General features: G+C 40.7%; 1 protein-coding gene across 10 annotated transcripts in view; it reads left to right on the forward strand.

Annotated features, from left to right (window-relative positions):
- anks1b (ankyrin repeat and sterile alpha motif domain containing 1B) overlaps positions 1 to 23,662 on the forward strand; it is an 864,202-nt gene that overhangs the window by 270,636 nt on the left and 569,904 nt on the right. For all 10 annotated transcript variants that reach the window (XM_059987507.1, XM_059987513.1, XM_059987511.1 and 7 more), the window contains one exon: positions 17,898 to 18,054. In XM_059987507.1, coding sequence (XP_059843490.1) covers positions 17,898 to 18,054 — 157 coding nt within the window. The remainder of the gene's footprint in view (positions 1 to 17,897; positions 18,055 to 23,662) is intronic.

Raw genomic sequence — 23,662 nt, forward strand, 5'->3', positions numbered from 1 at the left:
AGAAAAGAGTATATCCATGAAGGTATTTTAGATAAATTTGAGGAGTAATGTGAATTTGCTTAATGAGAGAGGAAAGATAAAGATAATGAGAGAGGAAATATTAAATAGTTCAATATATTTGGAGTAGATAATGATGTATAAAGTTGAAAGTTCAGTGTAAATTTATTATGGAAGTATGTATATGTCACTGCACACTACCTTGAGATTCATTTTCTCATAGGCTTTCACAGTAGACCAAAGGAATACAATAGATAATACAATGGATGATACAATATCACGAATACAATAGATAACGTAGATATTGGCAAAGCTGGAGATGTTATTGATGAAGAAAGATTGGAAATACCATTCTTAGGAACAGGAGATTCATTAAGATTTATGAATTATGAACTTTCCTTTAATATTGACATTAAAAATCAGAGATAAATGATTGATAAACAATTGGTTAGAACAATTAGAAAAGACATGAGATCCCCACATTGAGCAATGTGAATCAAGGAATTATTATGTGCAATGGTAATATAGTTATCCATTTTAGCAAATATGTGGCTACAGACGAGAAGGTGAAAAGTGGGATGAGGTAGGATAGTACAGCCGCAATAGACTGAATGGCTTTCTATTGTCTTTCTAATATTGAACTTTATAGAGAAACAAACTTTTTAATCTTTGTTGGAGGCCACTAAGTTTAATCTTTAACATGGAAGAAGCAAAGAAAAAGCAAAACCAGAATACTGCAGCAAACGAAACCATTATTTTTGGATGAAAGCATGTACACCCAATTGATACAAGATAAAATATGGAATATCATCGATTGGGTTTTGTTTTCATTGATTAGAATTTTTTTCTGATCTCCTTTATCATGCTGCATCTTCAGATCCAAGTACAGGATCACACGAAGACTCGGGAGGGTTAAATAAAACTGGGAATTTTATTAACAAAAGAGACAAAGCAAAACAGTACATCTTACAAAGGTTTGGATATCTCAGACAGAACTTCACTAGGCAATGATCAAGACAACTAAGTAAATGAAGGGTTTGTTCTGCCTCTTTAAATACACCCCAGGGCATGGAAGAATCTGTGCCCAGTCTGTAAAACCCCAGGCTTACAAGCTAACAATTATTCCAATAAGAGACAGAAGTCCAAGTACTTAATTGGACACCTGCAAAGTCTCTGAGAATTAATTGGAAGTATTCAAGGTCAATTGTAACTTAAATGTAAACTAGAGAAGACTTGAGAATAACTTATTAAAACCCCAAAGCACAACAATACAGATAATTATAATTAATAAAATGCAGAAAATACAAAAAAAAACAGCAGAAAACTCAGAGCCCTCAGAATTCTCTACTAAGGTCTACCTGAGGTCATGCCATCTTGATGTCTTCAATTCTAACATGTAAACTATTTTGGGTTCCTTTGGATGGATGAATTAAGTGGATAATTCCTTTATAATTTAAGCACATTCATATTCATCTACTGAGCAAATCAAGATCTAAAATCACATTCTTTTTGCCCTGTCATTACTTTCACCTTTTGAATCTGTGATCTCTGCTCCTTCAACCAGTCACAAATATGAACAATCATTCTCAATCAGTCATTAAGATAACTAAATATCAAATGCCAACTCCTGAAATGTTGCAAGAGTTGATTTAATAGAAGCTAACGTTTTCTGAGGAATACGGTACAACCCGAATGCATTCTCAACCTCCTTCCTGAGCAGATGTTTTTTATTATTCAGTAACAGGCATCAGCCAATGCACTAGTCCAAGGCTAGCATACTAGAAATCAGTTTCTTTGAAGTATCCACTTAGTGCCCAATATGAATTTACAAGATAGCCACAGACTTGTTTAATTGACTATTAAAGTGACAGACTCTACTACATATATTTTCAAATATTGAATTAAATCCCCAACCACTCAAAAGAGGGAAAATAGGGCAGACAAATATTTTCTTTTCATGGAATGAAGATGTACCACAGATGTGGCCCTATTCCTTGTTACTCATCTGCAAGCAACAAAGCACTTGTGAACATCAGGATATGTTGCTTTCTTTGTTGACTCCAGTAATAACAAATAACCGAATGAAATATTAGTGCAAACAAATCAGTAAATAGTTTCAGCTAATTTTGCATTCTTCTGAAATAAGTAAGCATGACAACAATTTCAAGTAAGATTAACTACATCAATCTCTATAAACAGTAGTGATTCACTACTTTGTGGAAGGGTTTCTATGTTGACCGAGTTCCAACTGTGTCTGGAAACATTGAAAGAATAGCAATTTTCCAGAATGCCTGACACAGCTGTTTCCTGCAAATGCAAAGCTTAATCTCTCCCAATGGCTAACTATAGTTTAATTGATAAACAATAAGATAAGATAGGGTTTAATTCAGCTAAGTTTATACTTTGGGTGGTCAAATGTGAGGGGAAAATACATAGCTAATGGCAGGATCCTTCACAGCATTGATGTACAGAGGGATCTTGGAGTACACATCCATCACACTCTGAAAGTGGCCATGCATATACGGTACTGTGCAGAAGTCTTAGTCACCATTATATAGCTAGAGTGCCTAAGATTTTTGCATGGTACCGTAGTAATTTTATATATTGCACTGTAATACTGCTGCAAAACAAACAAATTTCATGACATGTAAGTGATGACATGAGCTGATTCTGATATGGATCTCTCTTGTGGACTAGGGGTGGGAAGGGGGCAGGGAAGAGGGAATCATGGTTAGGAAAGGGGGAAGGGAGAAGGGAGGGAGCGGGATGCACCAGAGAGACATTTTGCAATGATCAATAAGCCAATTGGCCTTGCTGATGTCTCAGGGCTGGGAGTGTCTGCAACCCCACCCCTGCCACCTGTCCCTGCCCATCCTGAAGCACTCCACCCTCACCGTTCCCAACATCTTTTACTCCCACCAGACTTATAAACTTGCTCTCTGCTGCATGTTGACAAATGCAATACTGTGCAGATGTCTTAGGCACCCTAGCTCTACAAATGTGCCTAAGAATTTTGTAGAATACTGTAGATAGGGTGGTAAAGAAGGTCTCTATAAATGCTTGCTACAGTGGGTCAGGGTATTGATATAACAGTGAAAAGAAAGTCATTGGTGTTTTGTGTATATTTCTGGTCATCCCAGGAAGGAGGTGGAAACTTTGGAAAGGGTGCAGAATTAGTTTACCAGGATGCTGTCTTGATGAGGGGGTATTAGCTCAAGGGAAAGTTTGGACAAACTTGGGGTTGATTTCTCTGGAGAGTCAGAGAGCAGATAACATTTCCAAAATTATGAGAGACATAATTAAGAGAGTCGGTCAGAATCTTTTCTCAGGATAGAAACATGAAATACTTGAGGACATACATCGAAGGTGAGAGGAGGAAAGTTTAAAGGAGATGTGCAGGACATGTTATTTTTACATGGTGTGTGGAATAGGCTGCCAAGCAGAGCAGTGGAAGCAGAAATAGTGGGGCTTAAAAGGCTTTTAGATAGACACACAAAGGTGCAGGAAATGGAGGGATGTGGGGCACAGGCAGACAGAAGGGACTTCGTTTAATTTGTTATTGTTTTTGGCAGAGACATTGTGGGTCAATGGGTCTGTTCCCATGCTGTACTCTTTTATGTTCTATACATTGTTAAACAAGGGCTTCATTTTCCCTCAAACACACCTTTCAGCTTCTAAAATGCCATTGGTGAAGTAATGGATATTCAGTGCTGAAGGTTGGAGTGTGAATCTGATTAATAGATTTATCCTAGATATTAATCATTTTATTTAGTGCTGAGGGAGCTGCATTTATTGGGCAAGTAGAAATTATTCCAAGACTTCTGAGTTTTAGCGCACAGAAGGCACGAAAGCCTTGGGGTGGGACCGAGCTAGCTTTTCGACCAACTCTTATAGCTATAGTATTTAAGGAGCTTAATATAGACCATATGGCTGAATATTTTTCAGCAAACCACTGTTAGTTCTTCTGATAATGTAGACATGATATGGTTTGTCCATTTTGAGAGAATAAAATACAAAATTAGAGAATTTTTTAAAGCAGCGCAGACAAAATGCTGGAGGAACTCAGCAGGTCAGGCAGCATCTATCGAAAGTCGGCGTTTTGGGCTGAGACCCTTCCCTTCAGGGCTGAGAAGGAAGAGGGAAAGATACTGGAATAAAAAGAGGGAAAGGAGGCTTGTTGGAAGGTGATAGGTAAAGCCAACTGGGTGGGAAAGGTCAAAGGCTGGAGAAGAAAGAATCTGATGGGAGAAGGGAGTGGACCACAGGAGAGAGGGTAGGAGGAGGGATACCTAGGGGAGGTGATAGATAGGTGAGAAGAGGTAAGAGGCCAGTGTGGAATAGAGGTAGGTGTGGAAATTTGCTTACTGGAAGGAGAAATCGATATTCACGCCATCAGGTTGGAGGCTACCCAGACGGAATATAATGTATTGTTCCTCCACCCCAAGGGTGGCCTTATTTTGGCACAAGAGGAGACCATGGATTGACACATCTTAACAAGAATGGGAATTGGAACTAAAATGTTTGGCCACCGGAAACTGCGGCTGGTGCGGAGGTGCTCAATGAAGTGTCCCTCCCAGTTTACGAGGGGCCTCACCAATGTAGGGGAGTCTGCATCGGGTGTACCAAGCACAATAGTAATGTCGTGTTCAGGGGGCCTGAGTGTCTTCCGGACAGTTCAGAGATCCAGTGTTTGCAAAGCTTTCTATTGCTATCATGTTTACAAATCAGATTCTGAATTTACAATTAGAACAACACAATTAAAATCTTACACAGAAAGAGTTCTGGATGTGCCTGCGAGATTGCACTGTTTGATAGATTTCCTAGTAAGTTCTTTAGCCTTCTCCAGTACATTGTGTTCTCATCTTGCTTGGGAAGGTCCACAGTTGTGTTCTAACTCAGTGATTAACACAATGAGATTCACAACCTGCCTCTCAGGAGGGATTTACTAATCCATGACTAAACTTAGAGAAAGCAGCGGCTTGGAAGTGGCTCCCCAATGTGCTATCATTTTCGGTATGTGACAGATGGTCAAACCTATGTCATTGTTCCCTTTTAGATTGTGAGGACACTCAATCAGTCCTCGTTTATTGTCATTTAGTAATGTTACGTATCCCGTAACTGGATCACTTACCAGCAAAGACAGAGAGGTCCGTTGAAGTCTGATGGCACTATTTTCAAACGGTTTTATTTATAAAGGGGCACAAAAGTAAGGTTAATACAAACATTCAGGTAATATACGTAGTCAATACTCAATCTAAAGCGCGGGTATAGTAATAATCATCATTAAGAAGTGAGCTCTACTGTTGTCTAGGGGATAATATATTGTCCGTTGGAAATATAAAAGTCACTCAGAAGTCTGCAGGCTTCAGCCTTTTGGGAATCGCTGGGTTTCACGTGTTGGACAGAGAGAGAGAGATTGGTGAGAAAAGGAAAACTTGCCCGGGTCTTTATGAAGCAAATCCGTTGAATCGGGAGCAGGCTCCCCTCCGATGTTAGTTAAAAGCGGTTTTCCGTGATTCCAGCCACAGATTCCAGGCCCGGAATCTAACGCACGTGGCTTCCTTCAAAATGGCCTCCTGCTACGACGGGATCGCTATCGTGTCTTCTTGGTGCGTCTGAAGGGGCTTCCCCCCCCCCCAGACCCTCCTTTATACTTCCTCACGGGGACGCAGGTGTCAATCAGGTTGGGATGATGCAATCTCTCTCTCAACCAGCCCACTTTGCCCGAGGGCTTTACATGTGGTCTCCCTGAGACAATCGTCAATGTCGCCTTATTTTGTATCCCGGTGGAACGCGATATTCGGCACGTCTCTCTCTCTCCCATTTCCTGTGTCTATTCAGCACATCTCTCTCTCCCACTTCCTGGGTCTACTGACCCCCCCTCAACTAGTGCTCTTGCGATTCTCACAAAGGAGGGGTCTGGGATCATAACAGTAATGCATGCATTAAGAAATGATACAATGTTCTTCCAGTATATCACAAAAACACAAGACAGACCAAGACTAACTTACAAAAACCACATAATTATAACATATAGTTAAAACAGTGCAAAGCAATGCCATAATTTGATAAGGGCAGACCATGGACACGGTAAAAGAAAGTCTCAAAGTCCTCGATAGCCCATCATCTCACGTAGATGGTAGAAGTAAGAAAAACTCTTCCTGCCATGAACCTCCAGCGCCGCAAAGCTTCCCGATGCAGCCTCTGGAAGCATCCGACCACAGCAAACTCTGGGTCCGTCCGAAAAACTTCGAGCCTCCGACCAGCCCTCTGACACCAAGCACCGAGCACCATCTCTGCCGAGCACTTCAACCTCGGCCTTGGCTACCAAGCAACAGGCAAAGCCGAGGATTCAGGACCTTCCTCTCCGGAGATTTCTCGATCGCACAGTAGCAGTGGCAGTGAAACAGGCATGTCAGAAGTTTCACCAGATGTTCCTCCGTGCTTCTCACGTCTGTCCCCAACAAATCAGGATTGTGCACGGCCCCTACTTACAGATAACAGATATTCATTCCCGGAGTGGCCGTGTGCGCTGCAGTCGCGCTGCCATTTTCTCATCATTTTTTAAATAATTTTTTTTCATCATTTTTAGGCAACGTCTTTAGCAACAAGGGCATAATTAGACTCTGTTGTCTCTGTTGGGCAGGCAGTACCATTCACTGACACCCAAAAGGGATGCTCTTGCAACTAGACAGAGCTGTATCTTCAAAGTTGCATTCAAAGCGTCCTGCAAAAATCCCTGTAACTTCTGAGAATTCTTGCTCCATAACCTCTTGTAGTGAAGAAGGAACGCTTGGAATGGAGACTAAAGTCCATGAGTCATAGGCATTGCATTTCTTCTTGCACATTATTGGGTAATGTGAGCAAGGCCCCACACTGGGTTGATCTGTCACCTCAGGACTTACAGAACTAGAGTGGAGGCTAATCATCCTCCATTTTGAGAGACTACCTAAACAGAGAAAGCAGCTATCAACCTCCAACAGCATCCATACCTAAACCCAAGCTGCTACACTACATCAGATTCAGTAGATTGCTGCATCACTGCCTCAGGGCTTCAATTTTAAGAGGTAATTGGTTTATGCATGATTGTAATAGAATTGAGGCTATTGCCTGCTTAATAACGCTTTTACTAGCTCTAACCTAATCACAGGACAAATTATAATGACCAGTTATCCTACCCAGTATGTCTTTGATCTGTGGGAGGATAGCGGAGGACCACTATCCATGAGAAGGATGTACTGAGACTACTTACAGAGGACGCCAGAATTGAACTCTGACCTCCAACGCCCCGATCTATAATAGCGTTGTAGAAACCACTACACTACTGTGGCGCCTATTACAGTAATCTCAATCAGATTTTAATTAGTGGGGTTACAGCTAACACTTCAGATTCCATGGTATGAAAATGCTGAGACTGAGCAAACTTCTATAATGTTCCCATCTATTTGAAGTTGATCTTTTTTTATTGACTAGCTTGACAATTGTCGTTCCATCCTGCTTGTATCTGCATTGAACTTTGCTGACTACATTTATGTCAGCAGTCTACATTTTGTGTGGATTCCTGGAAAATGAACTCTCATGTTCCTCTGAGAAGATGAAGTACAAGATCTGCCAATCTGAATGTTTCCTTTTGGCCCCAGATAGCAGGAATCCTTTTTAAACTAGTTCCTATTAATGTGCAGAGATCTGCAGTGGGGTGAGACGTGAGAGTCACAAGTTACACTGCTTCATGCTAGAAATAAAGTCTCATCCATATACTTCGAAAATACTGGAACTGCCATTATCTCATCTATTGAAAATTACTTAGCTACCCTCTGAATTGTAACAAAACGTGCCCATTTGGATTTTAACATGAAGTATTAAATCCAGTTTCTTTTAACTGCTTCCAAGTTGAGTGTGATTAAAGTCTGAACATTTTTCTATTAAAATATTTGGCTGAGATAAATAGTCAGTGTTATGTTTTTTTTACTACATGATAAACTGGTGAATATCTTTTCTGAATATCATCAAAAGCAGTAAATGATTTATTTTAAAACTTCTCATTGTGCTTTATTTAATTTTCTTGAGATATGATTATACTGTAGCCAAAGAACTTCACCAGGATGGTACATCCTTGTTAAGACCTCCTCTACCACCCGCCTGGATTAGTCGTGAGATTTGATTAGCTGGCATTAACCCAGTTCTCCCATGGTGGTATAAATGCTGTTGAGGCTGAAGCAGAAGGTGTTGAGTGAAATCCTCTATCTGAAGCACATGTATTTTGTTTTTAGACTGTGCATAGTTACTTTTGTTGTTGAAACAATCTGAAATGTAACTGCCCCAGTCCAAAAGGAACTTAACTTGATGGCTTTTTACACTTGGTTGGGCATATGTTGTAATGTATAAGATATTGTTTCAAGGATGATTGGAACGTCATACTGCTTTCAAAGCATAAAGTAACACTGGACAATATTTTTTGAAATTGTTGCTTCCTCGGAATTTTTTTTGTTTATGATTTATTGAAGTTGAACACGTATAACTTCAGACTACTTGTATCACGTAGGAATCTGGAGAAACAAGAAATTAACTTTAATTGAACATACTATGTTTAATTGCATAATGGTGCTGATGCTTTGCAATAGTTCAACTGAGCTAAAAATGCTTTGTTGATGATTTTCATTTGTACTCCGTCTCTGAGGCTTCTTGCTTAAGTGTCCAACAATAATCAGCTAGCATTGATGGATTCCAGTTGCCCAGATACCGTTTCTCCATGACCGCAATGTCCTGATGGAACTTTCCACCATGTTCGCCACTGACAGTGCCAAGATTTGCAGGGAAGAAATCTGAATGGGAGTAGTGAAAATGAACCCTTAGTGATATGTTGCACTTCATGGTTTTGAATGTGCGGCATATTGTCAACCAGTTGCACTTACTTTAGTGCTCTGTAGTTGCCAAGAACATTTTCAACAACATCCTTGAATGCCTTCCATGCAATTTTCTCCAGTCCTACTAGAAGTACTTCAAATTGCCTATCACTGATGGCCTGTTTCAATTGTGGACTGGCAAAAATGCCTTCCTTAATCTTGTCATCAATTATTCTGATGAGTTATGAATTAAAATAACAAATATGGGCAATTTTTAAAAAAAGTGGTATGTGATAGGGAAATTTCATGTTGATTTTCATTATCAACGGCCCAAAATCCACAAGGTACACCCAGAAGTATTCAGGATGTCAAGTGTAATGTTAGAAACATCAATTCAATTATTTAATTTACATGGAGGTAGGCAACAGTATTAATGTTATAGCTTGTTGTTTTTATTCCTTTCTGTACCTTGTGGTGCGCCTTGCTGTTCCATTAACATTTTTGTCTTTTTTTTAATGGGGCGGAATTGCTAACTCGACACTCAACCTAGCACAGATGAAAAATGTGCAAGGAGTTAGCCGGATTTGAACCCGGACCACTCGCCTCAAAGTCTGGTGTGGATGCCACTATTACCACTGGCTACAACAGTGTTATGGCTTGGTTAAGCACTAATTCCCTGCACTTGACCTCAAGCAAATAGGTTAATTTGCTTTTTCCCTCTGCATTGAAACACCTGTTAGTCTTTTCAAGTTGCATTGTAGAAGAAGGTTGAATATATTAAACAGAGCTGCAGTAGGTCATGAGGTGCCTACCTGATAATGCTAATTTATATAGTTAAGTGGAAGTGCCAAACTTCCTTACTGAATAACTCAGCACATTATGTAAAAACTGTAAAGCTTGAATAATTGGATCAGTCAAATTGAGTGAAATGCTTTTAAGGACTAACTTACATTTAAAGGGACATCATTTCAAATGGCCTGGTATATACAGAGTTTATGTGGACCAATCTAACACACTTTCACAACACATGCCAGTAATAATAAACCTGATTCTGATTCTGACAATTTGGAATTTATTCAGTCCTGGGTGTTGGAGATATTAGTTTAAGGGTGAAGAGGGAGAAGTTTAAAGGGAACATGGGGGGGGGGGGGCTTCTTCACACAGAGAGTGGTGGGAATGTGGAATGAGCTGCCAGATGAAGTGGTAAATGCGGGCTCACTTTTAACATTTAAGAAAAACTTGGGACAGGTACATGAATGAGAGGGGTATGGAGGGATATGGTCCAGGTGCAGGTCAGTGGGACTAGGCAGCAAAATGGTTCGGCACAGCCAAGAAGGGCCTGTTTCTGTGCTGTAATGTTCTATGGTCCATTTATTGGATTGGTGAAATGGCTTACAATGTTTTTGTCAAAAATTTGGCTCACGGTTGGTGGAACTGCTGACTCACAGCTTCAATGATCTGGATTCAATCCTGACCTAGTGGAAATTTTGCATGTTCTCCCTCTGGCTGCATTGTTTTCTTCTGGTTGGGCCATTGTCCAACTACATCCCAAAAATATGCAGGTTGGTGGGCTAACTATTTGTTGTAAGTTGTTCCTCATGGGGATGAGGAACCCAGGTGAGAATTGATGGGAATGAGAAAAAACAAAATGGGTTACTGTAGGTATGTTGCATCTGGAATTTTTTCCAGGTAGCAGACAATTTCCTTCCACGCCACTCTGACATGTTAGAAAATCGCGTACATGGAAAATCAGCAGTGTTTGCCTTTTGCTGGGTGAGTTTTTTTTTAAGAGATCACCAGCTCTTAATGGGAGCTGGCTGGAGTCAAACTCGGGACCTGTTGCCCCGAAGTCCAGCGCTGATGCCACTATGCCACCAGCTGGGTTATGGTGGGTGGGATTAGCGTAAACATGGGTGCTTGATGGTTATTGTGGACTTGTGCACCAAAAGGCCCGTTTCCTTGCTGGACTTCTCAATGACTCAATTACTGGTGTTGCTTACCATTCTTTTAAAAGTTTGGATGTTTTACAATATTGTAAAGGATAGTCATGATCCAATATCTGATCAATAGCAAAAGACTGCAGGAGGAACTCAGAAAGTCAGACAGCATTTGTGGATCTGATGATTCTTGTTTCAGATTGAGTCCCTGTACCATAACAGGAAGTTGGCCAGTATAGAAAGATGAGGGGCTGGTTGAGGCAGGAGCGAGCAAGTGAAAGGGAGATTCTGGTGAGGCGAGGTTGATGGTCAGCTGGAGCCCAGTGGCAGAGGAAAGAATGGAGACAGTGAAATTGGCTCGGAGATGATTAGTGGAGATTACCATGGGATATAGATTAAGGAATCTGATAAGAAAGGAAGGAGGGGATGGTGGGAAGATGGCAACAGTAAGGGGAGAGCATATGGGACCCAGCAAGTTGAGTGTGTGGGTGATAGGGGAATAGACGAGATAGGGGAAGGGACAGAGGATGGTTTCGGAAAGAGGTTTTGTGAGAGGGCCTGGTGGATTAGAATGAGAGAGTAAGGGATTTTGAGCTTCCAGCTGCAAGCTATTTTAACTCCTCTCTCCATTCCCACGTGGACCTGTCTGTCTGACAAGGTGAGAGCAAACAAAGCCAGAGAAACAGCAACTCATATTCCACCTGGGTAATCGACAACCTGAGGCTATCAAAATCTACTTTACCAAATCTTTCTACCAAATTCAGGTTACCCACATCCCTATTTTCATAGTATCAACGGTGGGGGAGGCTGAGACAGACAGGTCCATGTGGGAATGGAGAGAGGAGATAAAATAGCTGGCAGTTGGGAGCTCAAGATTGCCATCATGGACAGGAAACAGGTGCTTAGCGAAGGGGTCACACGGTTTGCAGTTGATCTTGCCGATGTCGAGGCGGCAACATCGAGAGCGCCAAATATATCAGATGAGATTGGAGGAGTTGCCTGGAACAGTTGTTTAGGTTCCTGGAAGCTGGTGAGGGGTGAGGTGTAGGGAAAGATGTTGCTTCTCCTGAGGTGTGGAGAGAAATGTCTGGGACAGGGAGGGATGGATGGAGAGGGATGAGAATTATCCCTGTGGAAAGCAGGGCTGCAAGGGGCTACTGGTGAATTCACATTGCAGCTATTGGAAATAACAAAGAAGCATCCAACTTCTGACCAGTGTGCTAGCTTTTGCTGAACCTGACTGTTTGTAAATCTGTTTCTATGTTTAATTTCTCTGCCAATACAGAAATGGGATTCTAGCTTCCTTGAGTCTCTCACTGCCATTCCAAGTGTTCCTCTTTCATCTTGAGAGGTTATGGATCAAGATTTCCTTGGAGTAATTCAGAATGTTGCTACTTTTGTAAGAGGCTTTGAGTTGAAACTGGCCCCCAGAACAATTCTGAATTGGGAATTTCATGAGTGAGATAGCCCAACAACTTACCAATTGTGTCATGTTGATGGAGGAAGCAGATCCCTTTCATTTCAGTGTTTTGGTAACTGAAGGAGAATTCATTTTGCTTTTAAATCCTAATTTCTTTTCCAAAAATATCCCAAACCACAACATTTTCTTTATCTGATCTTTATTACACTAGGTTTATAATAAACTTGAAAAATTCTGCAGATGCTGGAAATCCAAAGCAGCACACACAAAATGTTGGAGGAGCTCGGCAGGTCAGACAGCACCTATGGAAATTAATTGATATTTCGAACCAAGACCCTTCTTCAAGACTGGAAAGGAAGGGGAAAGACTCCAGAATAAAAAAGAAGGGGAGAGGGGAAGGAGGATAGCTAGAAGATGACAGGTGTAGCCAGGTGGGTAGGAAAGGTAAAGGGTTGGAGAGGAAGGAATCTGATAGGACAGAAGAGTGGACCATAGGAGAAATGGGAGGAGGAGGGGACCCAGGGGAGATGATAAGCAGGAAAGAAGAGATAAGAGGCTAGAGTGGGGAATAGAAGAAGAGGGAAAAATCATTTTTTTTACTGTGAGGAGGAATTGTTATTAGTGCCATCAGATTGGAGGCTACCCAGACGGAATATAAGGCGCTGCTGCTCCATCCTGAAGCAGCCTCATATTGGCACAAGAGGAGGCCATAGACTGATATCTTGGGATGGGATTGGGAAGAGGAATTAAAATGTTTGGCATATAATAAATTATCCAAACTTATCTTCACCTTCTGTGCACATAAACTAATTTCCCAGTAGGGGTCAGCGGACAGTAACCAATAATCATTACTGGATCTTATTCTAAGTGGATATTCGTTTGATTTTGGTTTTTGATTGCTAATGAATTGTGGTGAATATTATATTGTATTCATTATGTCCTGCTATGGATGATGTGAGAGAGATTTATTGACGTAATATAGAACTGAAAGAGATTTTATTTAAATTTACGTATCACATATCACATTTTTTTCTATTTAGCAGATGGTAGGTAAAAGCACTTTTTGCAACAGATGTATCCATTATTAGTATCTGAAGTTGGCAACACACAAAATGTTGGAGGAACTCAGCAGATCAGGCAACATCTGTGGAAAAGAGTAAACAGTTGATGTTTCGGGCCAAGATGCTTCTTGCGGACTGGAAAGGAAGGGGAAAGGAGCGAGACTAAGAAAGTGGTGGAGGGGAGAAGGTAGTACAGGGTGGCAGGTGATTGGTGAAACTGGGAGAGGGGGCAGCCAGGATATTACTGGGAAAAGAGTGAATGGAAAACCAGGAAATGATCCCACTTGTTGAGTTGGAATTATTTCTCATGTTCAAAAAAATCAAAATACCTCTTTCACATTTGTAACATGAAGAGTACTGCCTGAGGAATTTTATAAACCTGGCATTGAGACTGCTCACACCAACTCCTTGTTGCTCTCAGTGTAGGCTGATGGGGGAAGGGATTTTCTTTTTGTCTTTGTGGCAACAATACAATGCAATACATGAAAATAGAAAAGATGTGAATTTCAGTAAGCATATATTTATATAAAATAGTTAAATAAGAAGTACAAAGATAGAAATAAAAAAGTAGTGATGTTGTGTTCATGGGTTCAATGATCATTCAGAAATCTAATGGCAGAGGGAAAGAAGCTGTTCCTGAATTGTTGAGTGTGTGCCTTCAGGCTGCTGTATTACTTACTCCCTGATTGTAGCAATGAGATCAAGGCATGTCCTGGTTGATGGGGACCTTAATGATGGATGCCAACTTTTTGGGGCATAACTCCTTGACAATGTCCTAGATACTACAGAGGCTGGTGCCCATGATGGAACTGTTTACAACTCTCTGCAGTTTATTTCGCTCCTGTGCAGTAGCACCCCCCCCCCCAACCAGCTAATTAGTTATGCAGCCAGTTAGAATTTATGTGAAGTGTTCCTCTGCTTGCATTTAGTAAAGTGCGGTTAAAACTATCCAAACAACTCTGGTTGGTCTTGGCAACAAAATTAGTGAAGTGGTTGCATTCCTTGTTATCTGATTTGTGGGGAGTTTTTAGAATTCCATAAGTCAACCTTTGATCTGTTACTTATTTTTGTTCATACCGCTGTCTCTCTTTATTTTACATTCCTTTGGCATTTGCAGACAGCATTCCATGGATCCTTGGCCATATAGGGCTCGACTCGACCCATTCTCAGTTGTCCCATCTCCCACACTAACCACCTGACCACCCTAACCTTCAGGTGTAGTTGCTCCCAATAACTTAGGGATCACACTGCCTTGTTATTTCGCAAGTAGTGGCTCTATCTCAGGTTGTCCCAATGGTCTTGCAATGACTCAAGCTGCCAAGAAGCCCTTTCCTTATTTTAAAATACATCTCATAATCCGAGGGGCGGCACAGTCACGTGTCAGCTAGCACAACACTTCACAGCATTAGCTGTAAGATCAGGGTTCAGTTCACTGCTGTCTGCAAGGAGTTTGTACGTTGTACCTGTGACCGTATGGGTGTGCTGTGGGTGATCCGGTTTCCTCTCACAACCCAAGCACGTAAGGTTAGAGTTAGTGAGTTGTGGACATGCTACGTTAGCGCTGAAACATGGTTACGTTTGCTGGCTGCCCAGCGCGACCCTTGCTGACTTGATTTGATGTAAGCGGCATATTTCACTGTCTGCTTTCAATATGTGACAAATAAAACGAATCTCTATTTCAAGAGGTATTTAGAAACAGTTGAAAAACAATAGGTAATTAAAAAAAGTAAAATGTAATAAATTCTCTTAGAAACAATCAGTTAATGTAAGCTCATTAAAGAATTAATAGTAATTGAAATAATATCAAACAGGTCACGCATCTTAATTTACATTTTTAAGGTTAGCATTTTCTAACTAGACAAGAAAATGAATACATCTTGGAATACTTGACCCAGGAGGGTGTGGACATCTGTTATTGAGTATAACACATATAAAATGCTGGAGGAACTCTGGCGGTCAGACAGCAACTATGGAAAGGAATAAATAGTTGATGTTTATGGCCGAGACCCTTCATCAGAGCAACCAGGGTCTCGGCCCAAAGCATCGAATGTTAATTCATTGACCAGCAGTAGTTGTTCAGAGACTTATCCAAATTGGCTGGTTGAAATCCCCAACAACAATAGGGAAGGTCTTGTGACTACTGGACACAGTGCTGAGCTTCTCCAGTGCCTGCCTGATTTTGACCAGGATAACGGCGGATAAAACATGTCACTTGACCGCTATACGTTCCAGGTCAGGTGAGCAGGATTTAGACAGAACCGCCACGTCTGTGTACCACAATGAGTTATCATATAGAATAGCCCACCTCCTCTACCTTTAAAAGACTCAGATATCCTGTCTTGGTGGTGAATGGTGAAGCTAGCAGGCTGCAGTGCTGCATCCTAAAAGACGGGGGTGAGCCATGTTTCTGTGAAGCAAAGTACGACAGCAGTTCATTATGTCCCTCTAGTACTGTAATCTTGCTCTGAGGTCTTCAGTTTTATGTTCCAGAGACCGTACGTTCGCCAGCAGGATAGTTGGGAGTGGGGGGGGGGGGGTCTAAGGCCTCTGTGTTTAAATTATCCCTGCAGCCCAGCACACCTGTGCTTCAGTTTTTTCTTTAAAGGGGAACTGCACTCGTGACCTTGGTCTACTTTCTGGGGTTTGCCAGTTTTGAGAATCGATAGACTATTTAAGCGTCTTAAAACAATGTTGCTTACTGCAGTACCCATGGCTGTGACTGTGGATCTCAGCTGTCGTGGTCCTAAATCGTAATATTTGGTGAGTCCTTTGGAGCTGCATACAAAATGTAGCCACTTATTGACATTACCTTGTTTCTCTAAGCGATCTCTTTAAAGATCAGCCATAATTTAATTGGTGGTACAAACACAAAGAGATAACTGGTCTATTCCTGTTTCTGTTTGTAATAATCCTCTGTTCTTTTGAATGGCTTTGTATTATGTACTGAAATGCTTGACATACAGTAAAGTTCTGAGGCCAGATAAATCTGTTTCTGGCCATTCTACTCATATTATTAGGGAACCCCCTCTGCATTGAAAGGCAAGTCCACGGATAGAATATGAGAGTAGGTGAGCCTGCCTCCGATCTCCAGTGCTCTCTGACCTGCATTGCACGGTACAGGCATAGATGTCCAACACGCACTAATGTGCACACTTCTCTGTGGACCCATTGGCCAGCCATCAATACAGTCTGTTTCACTGATATTGTATTATCAAAGATGGAATCATGACAATTTGGACTAGTCAGGATTGAGTATTCCAGTACATTTCCAGTACATAAGTATCAAGGAGAACAAAATAATTGTTGTTCCAGATCCAATGAAGCACAACGAACAGATAAAGAACACAATATATTTTTTAAAAAACACGATAAATATAAATACACAACATAGCCTATGAACTTGTATAAATAGATTGAATGCATGTCCATAAAGTGACACTGGGCACAGTAGTGTCTGTACGTAAGGTGATGCTGACAGGAAAATTAAAGTAGTGGTGAGCCTTACTGCTTGGAGAAAGTATCTCCTTTTGAGTTGGGTGGTCCTGGCATGGATGTTATCTAAACTTCTTCCTGAGCGAGACAAACAGTCCATCAGCAGGGTGAGTGGGATCTTTCATGATGTTTGTTGCACATTTCTGTACGTAGGTCCTTGATAAAGGATGGGCTGGCACCAGAGATGTGTTGGGCAGTTTTGACTGGCTGTTGAAGAGCTTTCCCGTTCGCTGCAGTGCAATTTCTTTTCCAAGCTGTGATGCTCCCTACTGTGCATCTGCAAAATGATAAGAGTATGAATGTGCAAGGTCCAGCTCTCTTCCACCTCCTCTGAAAGTAGAGACGTTGATGAGCTTCCCTGACTGTGTCGGTTGTGTTCTGGGACCATGAGAGTTTCTGTGCGATCTGCACTCCCAGCAGTTTCCACTGCTGCACCACTGATGTAGAGGGAGTCGTGGTGGTGTGAGTCCTTCTGAAGTTGATAACCATCTTCTGCGTCTTACTGACATTGAGGAAGAGGTTATTTGTTTGGCACCAGACCTTGAGCTCTTCCCCATCCTCTCTGTAGGCCATCTCATTGTTGTCGGTGATGAGCCCCACCGCTGCCATGTCATTGGTGGAAATGTGATTTCTCAGGTGTTTGGCCGTGCAGTCGTATGAACAGAGAGTAGAGCTGTGGGCTTAGCACATAGCCCTGTGGTGGCAAATAAGGTGATATTTTTAAGAAAGAAACAGTTGAAGTTTCAGCTTAATAGTGTTTTGTCGGTACTTTGAAAAGTCCTCCATCCAAAATGCTAACTTGATTTTTCTTCTCTGCATGTAGTGGCTGACCTGTTGAGTATTTCCAGGATCTGCAACATTTTGCTTCACTTTTATCAGTATAGATCTCTTACATTTTGCCACCCAATATGTGTCATCGATATGATGTTGCCTGATTTATTGTTACTGTATTGGGTCACATCCACAGTGCTTAGCGTGAATTAATTCTGGGTAAAAACTTGCAAGAGAAAAGCAAAAATTATAATTTTTTCTTCAGAAGTGATAATCGTAGACTTTGCATCTGTTCAGATTCAGGGGCTCTTTCAGACTTACTTCTGTCCCATTTTAGATCATTGATGTTGTCTCTATTTTGACTCGTCTCTCGCAGGGATGTCGTTCTGAAGCTTCTTCAGTACGAGGCCTCCACCAATGTTGCAGATAACAAGGGCTGCTTTCCACTCCACTTGGCTGCTTGGAAGGGAGACATGGACATTGTAAAAATTCTAATCCATCATGGGCCTTCCCATTCACGAGTAAATGAGCAGGTAGGCTTGCTTCTTAGTTTAAAAATATAAAGCACTGAGAGGTGCAGACTGGTTTGCAATCTTCTCATTTTCTAACCGTTTGAATGCTATGATATCGGATGCCAAAACTGTTTTTTGTGAACTAACCTTTGAGGTTGCAGAACAGAATTTAATTTTAAGATTTTAACAAAGAAAATCTTATAGGTATCCTTTCAGTGAAGTTTAAATCTTGTTTATGTTGGTTGCAAGTTGAATTATCTCCCTCAAATGGACAACATTATATTTTCTGTGAAGCATAGTTTTGTGTCTCTGCATTTGGATGCCCCAAGTGATTGTTGTAGTCTGATGATTGGATTGGATTATTAGCCTTGTGTGTTAAATGGATTCTTCAGGTCTAGGCTTTCTTTCATTAATTGTCTGCTTTATAGAATGTATAACAATTTATGCTATTGATTGATTTCCTTTATAGCAAATGCAGTGTGCTTTTCAAGAGTCATCATCACCTGGTAAATTTTTGAATTTGCAGTTGATTTTAGAATGTTGAAATATTTTCATTGGTAAAAGGATGAGGTGGATGCACTATATTGCTTAAAATTGCAGTATCACAATAGCTGAAATCATAGAGTCATAGTCATAGAGCACTACAGCATCTAGTCCAAGTTGAATGATTAATCTGCCTAGTCTCATCGACCTTCATCCAGACTTTAGCTTTCCATTCTCCTCCCATCCATGTACCTCTCCAAATTTCTCTTAAATGTTGAAATCAAACTGGCATTATTCTACACACTCACCACCTTCTGAGTGAAGAAGTTGTCCCTCATGCTCCCCTTAAACATTTCACCTTTCCCTTTTAACCCATGACCTCTAGTTGTAGTCTCACCCAACCTCAGTGGAAATAATCTACTTGCATTTACCTTGTCTATACCACTCATTTTTGTGTATATCAAGTCTCCTCTCAAATTAGAAATCGGAACAACTACTTGGGAACTATTCGCATTTGCACACTATATTTGTTTATCGATGTATTTCTGTGCAGTGTCTGATCCAGTTATTGTCCTTATGATTACCTTCTGTACTATTTACATGTCTTGCATTCTCCTTTTGGGACGAGGCTGGAGAACACTTTTCATACCAGATCATGAGCTTTCCATCTCAACCTTCAACTTCTTTGTTTTGTTTTTTTTTCAGTTAGTTCCATCTCTGGACAATCCGGACCTTTGTGGATAAATCCTTGCAACATGAATATTATTGCAAAAACAGTGTTATCTGCAAATTTTGCAGCACAGGACACGGAAAACATCTGGCATCTTTTAACTTATCTTGGTTTCCGTAACCTGCTTTTTAGTACAGTTCATTATTTTGAATGTTATTAGGTGGAAATAATATGATGGATATTTTATTTACACAAAACACAATGAGACAAATAACAACTTTAGCTTATTTTGAGTATTGGTCATAGTGGGAGTGAGGCTGTCCATATATTCGAACCATCTTTCACTATGAACAGGTTTTACAGTCAGTCTGAGTCATTGGAACAGTTAGTGAGGATTTTGGTTGAAGGCTTAGCCAGCAAGCTGTGTTTATAGTAAAAGAGCACTCTGTTTGTGCAGCATTAATTTGTGTGCACACATAGCACGTAGGCCCATCGGTGTGTGGACACACCCTGGTGCTCATGAACCAGGTCCCCAGCTATGGGTAAATAGCCCCACTTTGCCTTGTGGGCAGCCTCAGGAGAGATGGAGGCTATGAGATAAACCCAGACAGCAAATCCTGAGTAGAGCCCCTAAGGTGGCTAGACACCACTGAGTGCGCTTCTGGCAGCTGGTGCCAACCATATTGCTTCATAAGCTTTCCTTTGGACTACACTGGTGAGGTCGAGAAGGGGATCTTAACAACCGGGCATCTCAGGATCTCCATACCTTCCACCCAAGCTTGTGTTGATGATAAGAGTGAAGTGGTTCAGTTTGGTAGGTCAAATTTGAAGGCAGAATATTGTATTAATTGTAAGGCTCTTGGCAGTGTGGAGGATTAAAGAGATCTTGGGCTCTGTTTTGATAGGACACTTAATGCTGTTGTGCAAGTTGACAGTGTTGTTAGGAAGGCATGTGGTATATTGGCATTCATCAGCTGTTGAGTTCAAGAGCCATGAGGTAATGTTGCAGCTATATAAGACCTTGGTCAGACCCCACTTGGAATACTGTGTTCAGTTCTGGTCACCTCACAACAGGAAGGATGTGGATACCGTAGGAAGGGTGCAGAGATTTACAGGGATGTTGCCTGGATTGGAGAGCATGGCTTATGAGAATAGCTTGAGTGAACTTGGCCTTTTCTCCTGGAGCGACGGAGGATGAGAGGTGACCTGACAGAGGTGTATAAGATGATGAGAGGCGTTGATTGTGTGGATAGCCAGAGAATTTTTCCCAGGGCTGAAATGGCTGATACGAGGGAGCACAGTTTTAAGATGCTTGTGGAAGTAGGTACAGGAGGGATGTCAGGGGTGAGTTTTTCACATAGAGAGTGGTGGGTGCGTGGAATGAGCTGCCGGCGACAGTGGTGAAGGCGGATATGATAGGGTCTTTTAAGATGCTCTTAGATAGGTAAATAGAGCTTAGAAAAATAGAGGGCTATGCAGTAAGGTAATTCTAGGCAGTTTCTAGAGTAGGTTACTTGGTCGACACAACATTGTGGGCTGAAGGGCCTGTAATATGCTGTAGATTTTCATGTTCTATATTCTATCACCCATTGACCTTCGAGACAGATAGACGCCAAGCACTGAATTTGTCACTTCAGGTTATTAGTTTAGCTCCTAGTGTGGGATCAAAGCCACAATATTAGAAGGTAAATAGATTACCAAGATAGTAATTGACTGGTGAACTCAATTTCTTGTTGAAAATTGATCTAAAATAATTAAATGTCAAATTCAAATCACATATTCATGATAGTTTTTGTTCAAGGATTAGGACTAACTACAAAAACTTGTTAAACACGCGTTTATAATTTTTAGAAGACATTTTCCATCAGATGATTAAGCCACAGGTAATATTGGAAATGAGGGATTTATTTGTTCAGGAAAAGCAAATGCAGTTTTTTTTTGACTGGGCAATAAGCTTGTCATTTTGATTGATTCTGTTCTCATAAACAAACTTGCAATGTTTCGAGCAGGGTATGTTCAATGATAATGTGAGGTGAATGGAACAGAACTGTTTTTTTGACCTATGCGTGATATGTGTACAATTTAGATAGTACAGTTCGACCTTCACTAATCCGACTACCTGTAATCCGGTTCCTTCAATAATCTGGCACTGATTTCAAATTTTCCGCTCATCTGTAATTTCAAACTTCCCGGGACACCATACCAATCTGGTGTGCATTGTTGTGGTTGCGCTGGATGTGTTGGTGTGCTCTTGTAAGCACAGACAGGTGATTTCTGCTTGTTTTCCTGCATTTATTAATATCATTTGTGTGAGGCGCAGCCACCTGGCCCCTGCCTGTCTCACCTGCCAGCGGCGGGGGAGCTGTCGCGCACTGGGTTGGTCCGTCTTCTCACCTGCCTGCCGGCAGTCGCACACTACCCTCCGGCATTGCCCGGCTGGTGCTCCGTTATCTTCTGCCTATGACCTCAGATCAGATGTGGCGACCCACTGAAATTAAGCATATTACTAAGTGGAGGAAAAGAAACTAACAAGGATTCCCTCAGTAACTGTGAGTGAAGAGGGAAGAGCACAGCGCCAAATCCCTGGCCACCTGGCAGTCGCGTGGAATATATCATATAGAAGACCTCCTTTCTCCAACTTCTGCTTCTGCTCACCCAGAAGTGCTGCCATCAACATCAACAGTTTTTGAAGAAACTGTTGTGCCAGTTTCCGCACCAATTTCTGATGTTTCACTCATTTTTCAAGATAAAAATGTTGATGATCCTGACAACCCCACACTTGTAGACGTGTAACTTTACCCAAAGGTATATTAAATGTCTCACTTTAGAAGCAGAAGTGCTCAACTGTTCTGTATAAGTTTATTCTTGTACATTTACTTGTACCTTTTATTTTATCTATGCCTGTACAGTATATTACTTTATTAAAATTTCACTTGATATTTAATATTTCTGTTTCATTATTATCTAACTTGTACTGATTTAAATGATATTTTAAAGGTATGATGAGGCAGTTAGCTGTTGCTTAATGTGATCCTTCTGTAATTTGGCATTTTCACTAATCTGGCACTCCTCGGGTCCCATTGGTACCGGATTATAAACGGTTGACCTGCAGCTATACCCAAGGTGGCTTTATTATACATTAATTGTGTGTTAATAGGCTTGAGGTATGACACATGAAACCTACAATAATTTTAGCAGGTTTTGAGGTTAATTTGGTTAATGTCTAATAAACTCCTCCATATCTTGCTTACCGAGAAGTAGTCACGGGATGGAGAATGTATTATTGTATTGGAAATTTCCATAGAAGCTTCAGCCGTAACAGATTTAATCAAAATTTGAGAAAGTTTCACCTCACCTGGCTTCATTCACAGTATCAGCACTGAATACTGACAAATTATACCCTTTTATCATTCTTGTCTTCCTTTTGAAAAACAGCATTCCAGAAAGTGTTAGAATTCCCATGAACCTGTGAAAAGTACCTCATTATTTTGCTCTCTGTTTGCACTACTTTTTAAATTTTTTGAATATATATTCTTATTGGAACTTGTATTTTTTTAATGTATTGCACTGTACTGTTGGTGGGAAACAACAAATTTCACAGCATATGTCAGTGTTAATAAAGCTGTTCTGATTATGATTCTGAAACCGTTAACATTCTGATCCCTGTGATGCAATATCACTTTGTAGTTCAATATTGTATATTTCTTGCTAGATAACAAAATTTTATCAGACTCCGATCAGATTTTATAAGGGAGTTCCTATTCATTAACGTGTTGGTTCAGTGTTAGATAGAGATGGAAATCATGCAGGCACATTCTTTATTTTACCCATCATGCTGATGTGTCATCACCAGTTTATTTGGAGCCCTAATCAGATCTTTTAAATCTACCTAACATCTAAATAGTATGTGACTTTATCTCAGAGGCTTGCTTCATAACAGAGAATCAAGGAATCAAGTCTGTATCACAACAGCAATACTTAAGAACATTATTTTGTGAAATTTATATCGAAGTATCAAAATAAATATATTATCAAAGTTCAAATGTGTAGAATTTTCCATTCAAGGATGTGTAGCCAAACAATAAACCACTACACAACCATAGAAGTTTGTCAAAGTTTTAGATAGATGTCATGCCAGATCTCCGCAAACTAAATTGATGTTGAGTTTATTGTCAGACGTACAAGTATATGTTTGTTTGCATCTACTTGCAACAAGTATGTAGCATCAGATACACAACATTCACAAGAAAAACATAGTGATGCTAGAAAGTTTGTGAACCCTGTAGAATTTTCTTTTTCTGCACAACTATGACCTAAAATGTGATTAGATCTTCACATAAGTCCTAAAACTAGAAAAAAGAGAACCCAGTTAAATAAATAACACAAAAAAAACATACTTGTTCATTTACTTATTGAGAAAAATGATCCAGTATTATATGTATTTGTATTAAGTATGTGAACCTCTGGGGTAATGCC

This window comes from Hypanus sabinus, chromosome 13 (genome assembly GCF_030144855.1).
Source record: "Hypanus sabinus isolate sHypSab1 chromosome 13, sHypSab1.hap1, whole genome shotgun sequence".
Classification (NCBI taxonomy): Eukaryota; Metazoa; Chordata; class Chondrichthyes; order Myliobatiformes; family Dasyatidae; genus Hypanus; species Hypanus sabinus.